This window comes from Lissotriton helveticus, chromosome 11, assembly GCF_964261635.1.
Source record: "Lissotriton helveticus chromosome 11, aLisHel1.1, whole genome shotgun sequence".
NCBI classification, from domain to species: domain Eukaryota; kingdom Metazoa; phylum Chordata; class Amphibia; order Caudata; family Salamandridae; genus Lissotriton; species Lissotriton helveticus.
Genome location: NC_136072.1, coordinates 65,336,579 through 65,350,384, shown reverse-complemented (window position 1 = coordinate 65,350,384; position 13,806 = coordinate 65,336,579). Strand labels below are relative to the sequence as shown.

General features: G+C 46.9%; 1 protein-coding gene across 1 annotated transcript in view; it reads right to left on the bottom strand.

The window, feature by feature from the left end:
- Positions 1–13,806, bottom strand: part of ABCF3 (ATP binding cassette subfamily F member 3) — a 117,459-nt gene that overhangs the window by 10,609 nt on the left and 93,044 nt on the right. The window contains exon 20 of the mRNA XM_078667090.1: positions 2,544–2,631. Within this exon, the coding sequence (XP_078523216.1) occupies positions 2,544–2,631 (88 nt within the window). The remainder of the gene's footprint in view (positions 1–2,543; positions 2,632–13,806) is intronic.

Sequence of the window (13,806 nt, the reverse complement as noted above, 5' to 3'; positions counted from 1 at the left end):
GTCAAACACTCAAGTCAGCTTGGGGAAAGATTGACAGGAGGAATCTTTTCTCCCGGACTGGGGATCCCTTTGGTGTGATCTGCACAATATTAATGCCAGGCGAAGAGGACACTCCCCTCAACGTCGACCATATGGTCTTCAACGTCGATCTTGGCCTTTCTAGCCCCTTCTCCTGATGGGACTGTAGGATTCCTCCCTTGATGTCGAAGGATGCCTTCTCGCCAGCGACATGGATGGTGCCACCTTAGACGTCTACCTCTTGTTCGGTGAGGCATTTGGGGACTCTCTCAGCAAAGATGCCCTCGACGTCGGTCCCCTCGATGTCAACTGTGTACCGGACTGTGGTGGAGTCCTCAACGCCGTTCCTCTCTATGCCGACCTTCGTGACGGCTGGGGCGATCTAGAAGCCGGCCGGTGTCCCGACATATACAGATGTTTTCTCTACATCGACCCAGACTTTGACTTAGGTATCTCGAGACCAACATACTTCGAGCCCGAAGTTGTATGCCTCGACGTCTACTTACTTTCCGGTGACGGAGGCTCTTGCCGCTTCGAAGGCGATCTGTCCCTCGATGTCGCTGCATGCCTTGCTTGCTATTCCGACATCGATCTCGACGGTGAACAATCAGGAATTTGCTTCCTTTTGGATGCTGGAGAAGCCGATCGATGACATTTACCGTGTCTTTCCTGAGAGGAGGACTCTTTGATGGCAGGATTGCTCTCAAGACCACTTTGAGAATGTTCTTTTCATCTCTCCAATATGGCATGCAGTCTTATCTTCTCTCTGTCAAAGTTCTTCGGGAGAATTGCTGACAGTAATAACATTTCTCTGAATTGTGTGACAATGGTATACACAATGCACACAGAGTGTGGGTATGATTTTGCCACTTTCTTCCCACAGGAAGGACATTTGTTAAATAAAGCAAATGATATTGGCATTTGTATGGAGCACAATCTACCAATGTTATGATCTTGCTGTGCTTTTAGTAATTCGGGAGCCACTACCCTAATGATTGAGGTTTCCATTGTAGACCCGATTTGGCTTGTGAAGTGGTGCTATCAATAATATGAAAGTATAAGTCTCTAGATAAGGTAAATGCTTCATCTTTAATGAGGACGAGGTTCAATATTCTTGGTGCTTGATGGGTGAAACAAGGGAGCTGTACTACATCACTTAAGCATCATCTAGGGTGGTAGGAATGCTCAAAGAGTGCCATTTTAAAGGAAACTATTGGTAATGTTGGTTGGCATACATCAATTAATGACATATTGGGCAGTGCTGACCATTAGTTAGGAGTTTCTCTTCATGTTTTATGTAAATCATGCTTTGGAAAAAACACACAATCCCAAAGACCTGACCAGTTTACACTTTTCCCCACCAACCCACCCAATAAAAATGTCTAAGGATATTTGATCTCATGTAATAAAGGATAGAAGGAGAAGATGTCCACTCCGGAACGTGGCAAGGGCTGCTATTCAAGATAAATTGTAACTGCCTAGAGAGGTGGCGGCTTGCGTCACAATCAGATGTCAAATTTTTAACAAACAAACACATGCGAGTCTTTTTGCAAACGTGTATGTTCCTTTACTGTGAGCTCTAGGGGCTGGGATCTTGACCAGGTGGGTAGGTCAGACTTGCTGCACTCTCTGGGAGTTTTCATGTGCAGATGGCAATGAAGTAAATGTGTACTTGGTTCTCTCTCCTATCAGACCCCTGAATGCAGACTGATTAGAAGAGATACTGAAGTGCATATCATTGGCCTCTCCAATGAGAAATCTACCGCTGCATTCAACATTTACTGGGACCAAAGTGTCCTGCAGACATTGTCCATATAGCTGAAGTTCGAAAGGGTGGGGGGTGGGAGGGGAGGAGTAGTACAGTACATGGAGCTATGGCATGCTCACACTTCATACCAGGAACTGACACCACTTGACTTCCTGTCGCTGGAAAGACATAGGGTGTCCCACATCCCAGTCCTTCCCAGAAGGAGAGTTTGAGACAGCCAAGCTACACGAAACCCTGAAGGTTGGCTGGATGAAGTAGGAGCAAGTTTACCATATTTAATAGTAAAGTACTAGGTTTCTGTCATGTTAGCAGTTTTGTAAGACTAGTAGAGAAACACAAGAAGAATGGGGTGTTGGGAAAGAAAGGGATGGAAAAGGAGCAAAAAACACGTGGGGGGAGACTGGCAGCAGAAACAAATTCACCACCACCTTCAGTTTCACTCTTCCCTGACCTTTTTTTTTTTTTTTTTTACAAAGTGAAAGCATCAGCAGAGGCAACACATACTTCTTTTAACTCATCACAAGTATTCTCAAGAAAGATTTAAAATACAAGGACTTATAGGGGCCTGCAAGACATTCAAAACCTCTATGTAGCAGAGAGATGCCTACTTGATTAAGGTTCAAGGGCAGAGAGTATTGATTGGGACATTTACCATGACTTGGTAAACGTACAGCATGGAGACAGTGAATTATGTTACATTTAATAATTCATCAGTAGTAGTAGTAGTAGTAGTAGAGAACACAATGGCCACATTTACCTTGAATTTATTCAGCCCCTTTCCCAGTGCCTCAATTGTCTCCATGTCCAAGTGATTTGTCGGCTCATCAAGGATGTAGAAGTTTGGGCTGTAAAATCACAAAAAATATATTTTAGAGATGGAGCTTTTCTATGGAAACAGACTTTGAAGAATGAGAGGTCAAACTGTTTATAGCCGGTTTGGTTGACTGTAGAGTGATCGGTCTGAAAGCATTAAACTACTCTGTATCATCTTGCTCACCTTCCAATGGCACCTCTGTAGCACATTCTGTCCCTCTTATATCCATTATTGACCACTCAATACCCATCATGACTGCACCTTCCTACAAAAGTTACACAATGAGGCCCACTCAATATTTTGGGGAGCTTTTGTCCCAGGTGGTGTGGAAATAGTTGATCTTGTGAAACACTAAACATCTCCACCTATGCAGAGGATCACAGAACACTTTTATAAAACATGCTTTATCAGTTCATACATAATCCATTGCTGCAGATAGGCAGTTTCTCTTTTCAGAAAGAAAAATCACATTTACATTAAAAAGAGTAAATTAGATTAAAAAAAGAATAGCACACTTATTCTAGCTGGAGGAAAGAAACATCTGCATGAGCAAGTCAATACAGGTAAAGGGAACTACCATACAGCCAGACACATTCCTCAGAGACGCTGACCTACAGGGTTACTGTTCAGTTGAACAGGAACAATTGTTTTCAATATGAAAGTCCAAGTAGCTGCTGTAAAATTTTCGCTCATAGTCAAAAGACTAATGGCCTGATTTATTTCTCAGTGGATGGGGTACTCCGTTACAACAGGGACGGATATCCCATCTGCCGAAATAGAAATCCCAATATATCCTATGAGATTTATATTTTGGCGGATGGGATATCCGTCACCGTTGTGACAGAGTAACCTGTCCACCGAGATCGAAATCTGGCCCTAAGGCCCTGTGTGGCTCAACCCCAAGCACCCCAGCACACCCGATGAAGATCCGTCGCAGACATTTGTTTGTGACAGTCCCTACAGGGCTTGAAAGTTGTTGTTTTAGGGGGTGAAATCCCTTGCACAATAGAGAACATATATGGAAAATATAGAGATAAGTGTCTTTGTGAGGTAAAAGGGAGTTCCAGACCTGTGTCTGGTGGTGCGGAAAGAAAGGAATTGATGTCAGCACCCAGGAGTGGTGCCTATATAGGCCCGCGCATCATTTCGGGAACGGTGTCAGTGCGGAGAAACACAGTGTCACCTTCCAGCACACCGAGGCACTACTGAAAAGGTTCCGGATTCAGTCTGACACAGAGGGAATATTAAACAAGCACTGGCGTTGCCAATAGGTCTCGCAGTAGGAAAGTTGGAGCTATTGGTTTTGTAAATGACATTTTATATTTATATATCGTTATTGGCATTGTCAATAACAATATATAAATATAAAATGTCATTTACAAAACCAATAGCTCCAACTTTCCAAATGCGAAACCTATTGGCAACGCCAGTGCATGGCTAGTGCCAGTGCATCTGTAGATGTGTTGTGTATGTTGGCGTGTGCCTGCACGCCACTCTTTGTGCATGGCATTGGATTTGCTGGTCCTCAAAACGATGTTGTTTATTTGCATTTCACTTTGAAGCGTGTACATGTATCAGAAGTATGTGTTTGTGCACTCGTCCTCAGGCGGATACAGGGTCGGGGGGGGGGGGGGGGGGGGGGAGAGAGAGAGAGAGAGAGAGAGAGAGAGAGAGAGAGAGAGAGAGAGAGAGAGAGAGAGAAAGAGAGAGGGGGGCGAGAGAAAAAGAGGAGAGAAAGAGACAAAGAAAGAGAGAGGGAAGGGGAGAAGAGAGAAAGGGAGAGAGAAAGGGAGAGCGGAGGAGAGGGAGAGACAGAGAGAGGGGGAGAAGAGAGAGAGGGGGAGAAGAGAAAGAAGGGGGGCAGAGAGAGAGACTATAAACTGCTCGCTCTCGTGGTTGTTGTGAGTTACCCTGGGTGGTTAATGCACCTCCAGCTGCAGTGGTCTGCGTGTGCGCTGCACGTCACAGGTTGTCTGTCACGTGGCTCGTGGTCAATTCCCTGCCCTGCTACAGAGCTGGGGGTGTCTTGCGGGTCACGGGTTCGGATCCCGCGGATGGTAACTTATTTTATAGTAAATGCGTTGCATAGAGCTTCACCACCGTTGATGGGGCTTGAGGCGCTTTATGGTAAGTAGCCCGGTACTTGTTCAAGTTGGACTTTAAATGAGGCGAAAGGCTGCGTGATGCCGAGTTGGACTTTAAATGAGGCGAAAGGCTGCGCGATGCTGTGAAAGGTTGAAACCTTTGAGTTTAGCGCATATGCAACCAAGCGCGAGGCACATTAAACTACAGCTGTCCTTTGAAGATAAACAGAGAGGCGCGCGTGTGGTCAAGCGTGAGGCAGAGTGAAGACTGCTCTTTCGAAGTGAATAAAGCCAAGCGCTCGTGAAGTCAAGGGCGAGGCAGTTGATAGAAACGCTGCATTTTGAAAACAAATACGGACGCGTGTTAAACATTGAAGCCACTCTTCAAAGGGGAAATTAATGCGTGCAGCCAGCGTGAAGCTCTGAATAAAACAATTTTGAGAAAGTTGTGAAAGTAAGAGGACGAATTAAAGCAAACAGTTCCATCCAGCGGTTAATTGGATATTAGGCTAAGCCCGCTGCTCGGAGGGAAAGCGTTACGTGCGTCCTTTATGGTAAATTTGATTAACATTTCGATGGTAACGTTAGTTGAGGATTTCTGGCACAAAGGAACTTGTTCGAGGGATGAATAGAGAGGGCTGGGATAGATGAAGTGTTATTGGGTTAAGGAACGAGAGGCTGTGAGCTAACTGAAAGTACGGCTGGCCACCGGCCAGCCATGAATAATTCGGGGAGGAGAAGCCGCACAGCACACGCTGGGAGAAGCCCTTTGATGTGCTGTGCGGCCGTGAAAAAATGCAATTAGGAGGGAGGGAGGCTGATGCGCGTGCTTGTTTGGTCACGTGATTCACGTAAACTCAAAGAAAACCGCACGAACGAAACCCTTGGTTTCACGAGTTTTTTGAGCACTTGAATTCTCGCTCCGCTCAATGCGCTTGCGCGCATTGATAGGTCGCGAGACCTAAAAGGTGAGTAATCTACATTTAGAAGTCTCTATCAGAACTATCTGTTTTGAAAGTGTGTGTCTATTACCATTAAACACGCTCAAATAAAACTGTAGGTTAATCCAATGTGGTAGTGCAAGCAGATATTTCAAATGTCTTATGAAAAAAACAGCAAATAATTGGTAGATCGAGATTTACAGTAATTTGAAAACCATTTCCATCTCACAGCATAACAAGCACATCTTGTAAGACTACTAACTTCTTTGGGAACATTTATACATTCCTGAGGTAACTTGAAATTCTCAAACTCTAAGACTAAGTTACTAAGTTTGGCAGATGTGGAAGTTTGCAATACTGCTAAGCAGTCTTTTCTAATAGTTACGTTGACCAAGGTTGTTTTGCCCATATGGGTGCCGCAAAGATCTTGGTCACTGGAGCTTGCCATACATATCTTCAGCGGCACGTAATGAATAAGTGGGTGAGGAGGGAGGGAAATATCCCTGCCCACTCTATTCACAGCACATTGCCTAGAGAGAGGGTTTGGATAACAGTGAACATTTCTGATTTTCAATAGTGGCAAACAGATCTTTGTGGTTTGTACTACTTCTGAAATACTTGCCTAATACCTCTGTCCTGATAGTCGACTTGTGAGTGTCTCGAGTGTGTCTGGTTAGGACATATGCAAGGCTGTTTTCCAACCTTGGAAACTGTTCTGTTATTAAGTGGATTTGAGGATTTCTCAATCTAGTGAGAATGCGGCTGCCAAGCTGGTATGCAATAAAAGAAAGTACAGCTCAGCATCAGAATGTATGAAGATGCTCCATTGGCTCCCTGTGCGTCGAAGGGCTATATTTAAACTTCTAAGCCATGCGCACAAAGTCTTGCACCATCTTGGCCCCTGAATTCTTCAGGATAAGAGTTTAATTTTATGTACCCAGAAGGGACTTGAGGTCACGCCACCAGGGACGGGCCAAAACTAAACACATGAAGAAGGGCGGGGTCGTTCCTTTTCACACCTAGCAGTGACCCACTGGAATAAACTTCCATTAGAACTTCAGCTTACCAACGACTACCTGGTTTTCAGGAAAAAATTAAAACCGCATCCGTTTCCCAAGATCTGACTAGCAAGCTAGAGACGCCCCTCCAGAACCCCTCTCTCACTTTGTATGTGCTCTCCTTTGCACTGTGATATCGTTACGGATTAATGTTGCGCTGTATAAATACATCTGATGAACAATTTTGGACATTTACAGAGAAAGATTTCCACCCTGTTTTTTAATGTAATTAGATTAAGTCATATCAGAATAGTTGTTGCTTGGGTCGGTCAGAATAGTTGTTGCTTGGGTCAGTGTGCTATGTATGCCTCCCCCTTAAACTTTTAGAAAGGCATCGGCCGTGATTATTAGGGATTAGATTTTAATGGGGGCCTGCAAAGTATCTGCCCACAAAAGATATTTCCTGTTCCATCGTAGCAACCTCTGCCAGACTTTTGAGCAGTAATACTAGAGTCTCCAAAGTTTGTTGATTGAGCCCATGGGGGTCACTGAACACTCCGGCAGGATGTGTAGAAGTGCACTAAAAACCGAAGCAATGCATGAAGCCATTAATCCTAATAGTTTTAGAACGTTCGCTCTGTCAGACTGAGGTGTTTGGTAAATAGGAAGCATTCTCTGGATTATCTGCGCTCTCTAAGGTGTTGCAGAAGTGATTTTTTTAAATGAAGTGTAAACCTCTGTGCAGCAGTGTCACTAGCTTGTTTGCTATTGTTAGTGTGTTAGATATTGATAAGCCATCTTATCGGTTTCACAGATGCTCAGTCACTACAGACAGACAGTAAGTAAAAACGATAGGAGTGCATTTTATTTTAAACCATAACTCTTTGAATTGGTAATATTCTGCACCTACCGCAAAATGTAAGAATAGGCCATTAGGAAGATGAATTAGTATATGGAATTAAGCAGATTGAAGTCCCCTTGACTTAAAAGAGATGACATCCTACAACATTTACATTTTGAAAGAAGTATCTTTACATAGATATTTAAAAGGCTGCTGTCCTTTCTAGAAGGACCACTGCTGATGCAGTGCACCAACTGATTCTGCAATCTGTGTCCTTTATTTTAAGGTCTTGCATACAGGTAGCTTTAGCTATCAATTGGCAGCAGATCAACTGTGTAATACTGCATCTTACTGTATCCCACATAGAATTTGGGTGGGCTTAAAGTCCACCCTCCACTCATTATTCAATGGCTTTCTCATCTATCTTAGTTCCCTGTTCCTGATTCAATGACTTTGCTATCTATTCTTGCGTTTGTATCACCCAGGGAGCATTTCTCCCACTGCAATGTGAGTTAATGACTTGTATCCTTCCACTGCTGTTGTTAGACCTTGCATTAATGTTATGCACAAAGGACTATTTTCCCCTGTCTCGTAATGCTTCCACCACTCGAAATTGAAAAAACTTTATTTGGTGTGTTTAAACGAACAACTATAAAAGAAACACAATAAAATGATCACAAATGACTAAAACTGAAGAAAAAAAACAGCAGAAATGACAGTGCAAACTAAAGGACCCAGTGAATGGAAGCCACTGCAAAGGAGTCAGTTGCCACTTTGGCTCGTTGGTAGCGAACCCAAATGATATCCGAAAGTTTTCCAGTATCTGGAGGTAGTCAGTGACTGACTGTGTAGAACCGTCAGTCGTTGAGGTAGGGGAAGCTTGCCCAACCTCCAAATGGTGGGCAGCGACCATCACCAATTATGAACACCTGAGGAGTGCTGGTATACCCGAAAGGGAGTGCAGCAAACTGAAAATGCTCTTGGAGTACCTTAAACTGCAGTTAGCTTCTGTGAGACTGCGGGATTTGTATATGAACATACACATCCTGCAGGTCCAAGGCCAGCCATCCAGTCGCACTGGGCCAGGTGGAGCATTTCTATTTTGTCACTCAGCAGGAAGGCATTCTGGACACAGGGAGAGCAGCAACCCTTTCCTCTTGCTGTTGGTGGTGCGTATTTAATATCACCTTGGAAAGTAAGACGTGTACTTATTGCAGTAGAATGGATAGGTGCTTGTCTGAAATTTGATCTGGTGAAATATTTGACAGGGCAAAAAGAAAAGGCCAGTCATATCCATGTTGAGAGGTTTGTAAGACCCCATCTGTGAACAGAATGGATCACCATCCACGTAAGAAATAATGAAGCCTCACATTCACCCAAAACTCCCTTCCGCTGTCCGGGGCTGGGTCTACCTAGACCCACAGCCTCAAAAGGACTGGGGGTGACTGCAGCACAGATACGGGAGATTGTTTCTGCCTTATGCCAGACCTCACAGAAAAAGCGTGACCTCATCAAAGGGCATAGCCATGAGGGAAGCCTGCACATACCCAAAATATCCTGGGAACCACATCCATGCATGGCAGCAAATTGCAACACTATTAGTGACTGCCAACAGATTTCCTATACACCTCACAAGGTCAACATCACACACGCAGTTCATTCAGATACACTCAATAAAAACATACTGTAGTCTAATTGAACCTCTTTTATTGCTGATATTTTTCATCACTGTGGTGGAATGAATTATCTGTAACCTTTGGTAAAAATGACAATAAAAACATCTAAAAAAATAAAACGGGGTGGGAGGGCAATCGCCATCCTGGGTGTCCTTTAATCAGCGTCAGAGCCAGAAACATAATGGAGCCTTTGCTGGTGTGTACGCCCTGGTAGAGGCACCGGGTCAGAGTCAGGGTGCAGGGCAACTGGTTGCACTTTTGATTTTGTAGTGCTACAATGGTTGAGACTGAGCCGAAGTCTGTTTGGTGTTCGATGTACGAGTTACTTACCTTCGGTAATGATGCATCTGGTAGAGACGCTGTCTAGCCGCGGATTCTTTAACTTAGAATATCCCCAGGCGTGAGACTGGATCCGGAAATTTTCTACAGCAGCACCTCTGCACGCCGGGGGACAGCGCCACACGATGCGGCCCTGACGTCGTCCTCATATGTGCCATCAGCCAGGTCATATAAGTCCCTCCCAGCGCACTGACATCAGTTTTCTTCAGAGAAACTTTTCCGCTGCACAACGCAGAGCCACCAACTAAAAAACTGTGTAAAGTATGGGAACAGTGTGCAAGGAATGAAAATTCCGTGAATAAAGGGGGATGGTGGAAGACACCATCCTAAAGACAGAATAGACACAGCCTGCACATATAAGTGGAGGCTGTGAGAAAGAGCCCCGCAAGCCAAGCGGAGGCCGCTTCCCGAATGCAACAAGGGAAGAACATCACAACAGACAGAAATAGACTGATAGTGCCATGTGGAACTGTGCCGTCCACTAAGGACGGAATACAGAAAGAACAGTCCACTGTAGGAAAGAAAGAGAAGACTAGCCTTTCCCCTCTAAAAACTTAGGTAGGAAACAGAGCACATCCGACCCTCAAAGAGGATGACCACGAGGAGACCAGGACCCCGAGGCAGTAGAGCAGACTGAAGGGAAGGGAACTGGAAGAAAAATGAACCTTCCTGTGAATCAAAGGCACCATATAACAGAAAAGAATTCCCTCAGCACAGGTTAACTGTAGATGAAAGAATCCAGGGGAGTGCAACAACCTGAACCCCCTGAAGATAAAACCCAATGCCAACTGAAGAGGCCAGTGGAGAACACCACCAGAAAAGGTCCTCGCAGAACGGGGAGGCTGGGTGGGAGTTAAGGAATCTGCGGCTAGACAACGTCACTACCAGATACATCGTTACCGAAGGTAAGTAACTCGTACATCTGATAGAGACATCTAGCCGCTGATTACTTAACTTAGAATAGATACTACAGCTATACCCCAAAAGGGAGGCGGGTCTGCGACAGGACAACAGAAAGCGCCAGGCATGTGATCCGGCAACAGGGTGACGGATAAAGGGGAAAAACTGTGGCAGAACAGTCCAATAGTAACCCCAGCAGCTCGAAGAGCAGAAGTCACAGGATAGAAGATATCCGACAACATGCCAGAATGGCGCCACACCATACCAGTATAAAAATGACCGGTAGAATGGTATGAGAGAGAGAGAGAGAAAGAGAGAAAAGGATCAGTCTCCGCTAAATGGGCACGAAAAGTGCATTAACCAAAGCTTGGAATGAACTTGAAGAGATGCAACCAGCGCCTAAAAGCCTAGGTTATAAAAGGAAGCCGAAAGTGCTGGTGGCAAGAGCCCAAAGGCAAGCCAGAACCTGAGCAATGTATTGGAAATAGCCAGCAGGACAAGAAGCACGCCAAGCGCATACCCAACCCTAAAAAGGTAAAGAGGGGCAATAGCATCAACCCCCAACCCGCGGAAGCAGGTAGAATATGCCGCCGGCAAACGGCAATAGAGATCCCAAACTGGCTTACACAGGAACAGAAGAGCGCCCGACTGGGCAGCATGAAGCCAAAGGGAGGAACAACCACAATATAGACTTACAGACAGTAATCAATGACCACTGCCATCAGAGGAACTGTCCCACAGGCGTAGCTTTAACAAGAGTAGGCATATCCGAAGGGAAAGCCCAAAAACGTCAAGTCAACGAATGGTGGGAAGAGTCTCGGAATCCAAGACCAACACTCTTAAAGACACGGACAGCTTTGAACACCAAAAAGAGAGCATATGACAATTGGAAAATCACTCCAGGAAGTGGAAGCAAGGAGGAACCTATGGCAACTTGCAACCACCTAGAAAGGCTCCCCCACACATGGAGATATTGGTCCGAACTTCGCAACCACGACAAGAGGTGGAGACGTAGGAAGAGGAAACCAAGGCAACCGGTATGTGGACATAATGTATATGCCGGACCATACCTAGCACATTAAGAGCTGGTATGATCGGTTTGCGAAGAGGAGACCATGAAACCTCCAAAAGAGGTGGATAACCATGGTGAAAGCAGATGGCACCAAGGAAAAACATAGAACACCGTACAATGGACCGTCAATAGGCGCATGGAGCCACATGATCTCCAGGCCCAGGTGAAATAAGAACGGCTATATAATAGCGTACAAGTACCCCACATGGAGTATGTATACCCCGGCAACAGGGGACACCTCTTAGGGCAATAAGCCAGGCCAAAAGAATGCAGCAACTAACCGAACCCATGAATAGAGTTTGTGGCCGTAAAGACATTACCGAGCTGAGCCACCGGCTGAAAGCCACAAGCAGAGGACACAGCAACCTGTGGACAGAAGGCCAATAGGCAACTGAAAGCAAAACGCATCCAAGAGATGTTAATAAAAGGGTAAGCACCCTTGACCACATAAAAAAATAAGACGCAAGGCTCACTGCTTATGTTAAACACAGAGCGCATCTAAAGACTCACTGCCCATGTTAAACACAGAGAGCATCTAAAGGATGCGAAATGAAAAAGTACCACAGAAGACAGGCCTAAAAGGACCTAAGTGGGAGGACGAAAGCCCGCCAGCAGCCAGTGAACCACCGACTCGGCGTGAGCCTCAAAGAGCAAAACCCCATCAAAGGGTAAATCAACCAGACGTTCCCGTATATTTTCAGGGAAGACTGTATCTAGCAACCAAGCGTGACGCCTTAAGGCAACAAAACTCGCCATGGCTCGGCCCAAAGAATCCGCCGTATCCAAGTCTGAACGGATTGTGAATTCGTCCAGGTCGCGGCCATCCTGAATCTAGTGAAGGAGATCAACGCGAGCACCTTCGGAGGTGGCAGTAAGCAAAGACTCTGCAGAGTCCCACAGGGCAGAGGTAGCCCGAGCCAAAACACACACGGTATTCAAGGACCAAAGGGCTGTACTAGTGGATGCAAAGACGTTCCTGCCCCATGATTCAAGCCACCTGGACTCCCGAGAGGGAGGAGGCGTCAGAGGGGGGCAGAGAAGGAAAGGCAGTCTGCAACACAAACCCCTGCATATCAGGGTGCACAAAAACACAGACCGGATCATGTGCAGCTGGATGGTGGCGGTGCAAAACTGAACGAGCCACCGGATCCCCTGAAGCAGGTCAGACCCAGGTACCCAAGAGGGCATCATAAAGGGAAGCCTCAAAAGGCAAAAGTCTCTCCACATTGCCGGACCCATGGTGGAGGACCTCAAGCAAGGGGTCCACCGACAAGGGGGGTTGCATATTCAAAATGCGGGTGGCCAAAGAGACCACTCTCAAAAAAGCTGCACCAGCCTCGGTAGCCCTCAGCAGAGGAGAATACAGACACTGAGGGAGTGGCAAATGCCCCACAAAGGGAGCCCCATGGAAGAATGAGGATCCTGACGGGGCTCCTGGGGAGGCGAACAGCCTGCCGGATCTGGGAGCTCCTGAGGAGGCTCCAGAAATTCCAAGGGGGGCACTGGCAACACTACCTCCGGCGACGAACCCTCTCCATAGGCCTCTATAGAAGAATCCAGAAATCGGCTTCGAAATGACACGTGTCGGCACCGATTGTGCCTCGTCAAACGCCGACTCCAAAACTATAACAAGCTCCCCCTCTGAAGAGGTTGCCAGGGCCGGTGAGGCAATCTTCCTGCGCCGACCCAGCGCCGGCTCCGCCTCATCCAGAGCGGGCTCCGATTCCGGAGAAAGGAGCAGAGGCAGAGCTGAGGAGGCGAGCCTCCGGCCCTGGCTCCGGACAGGGGGCGGCCTGCCCGGAAGGCTCGGGTGTGCTCAAGTCAGGGCTTTGAGCACGGGCAACCACCTGCGGCGTCATAGGGAGCCCCACGAGGCTATGCAGCGCGGCAGAGGCGCCGTTGGTTGAAGAGGGGGATCCAGGTGGGCCATGCCCGAACGACCCCACGTGGAGCGTAGAGGGGAACCCAGCCGGGCCGCGCCCTAACGACACCACATCTCCGACGTTCCTGTGAGGCAAGTGCTCAATTGGCGCGGGGGGCGAACCCGCCGGCGAGTCTGTCGGAGACCCCACAAGAAGCGGAGGTCCTGAGGACGCCCCAGGAACGGGAGAGGACCCAAGGGAGGCCTGCAAGGCTGTAGCATAGGCTTCCATTTGGGCCCGAGTCGCCCCCACACCCGGAAAGAGCGAATAGAGTGAGGGGGCGGATGGGGGGTCCGTCGGGAGCACACGTCAGGAAAGTTCCGGGAACCAGAGCCCCAGAGCTGAATATGCTACTTACCAGTATGCATCTGTTCTTGGCATGTAGGGCTGCTAACATTCATATCTTATGCATAGATCGCCGCCTAGTGTTGGG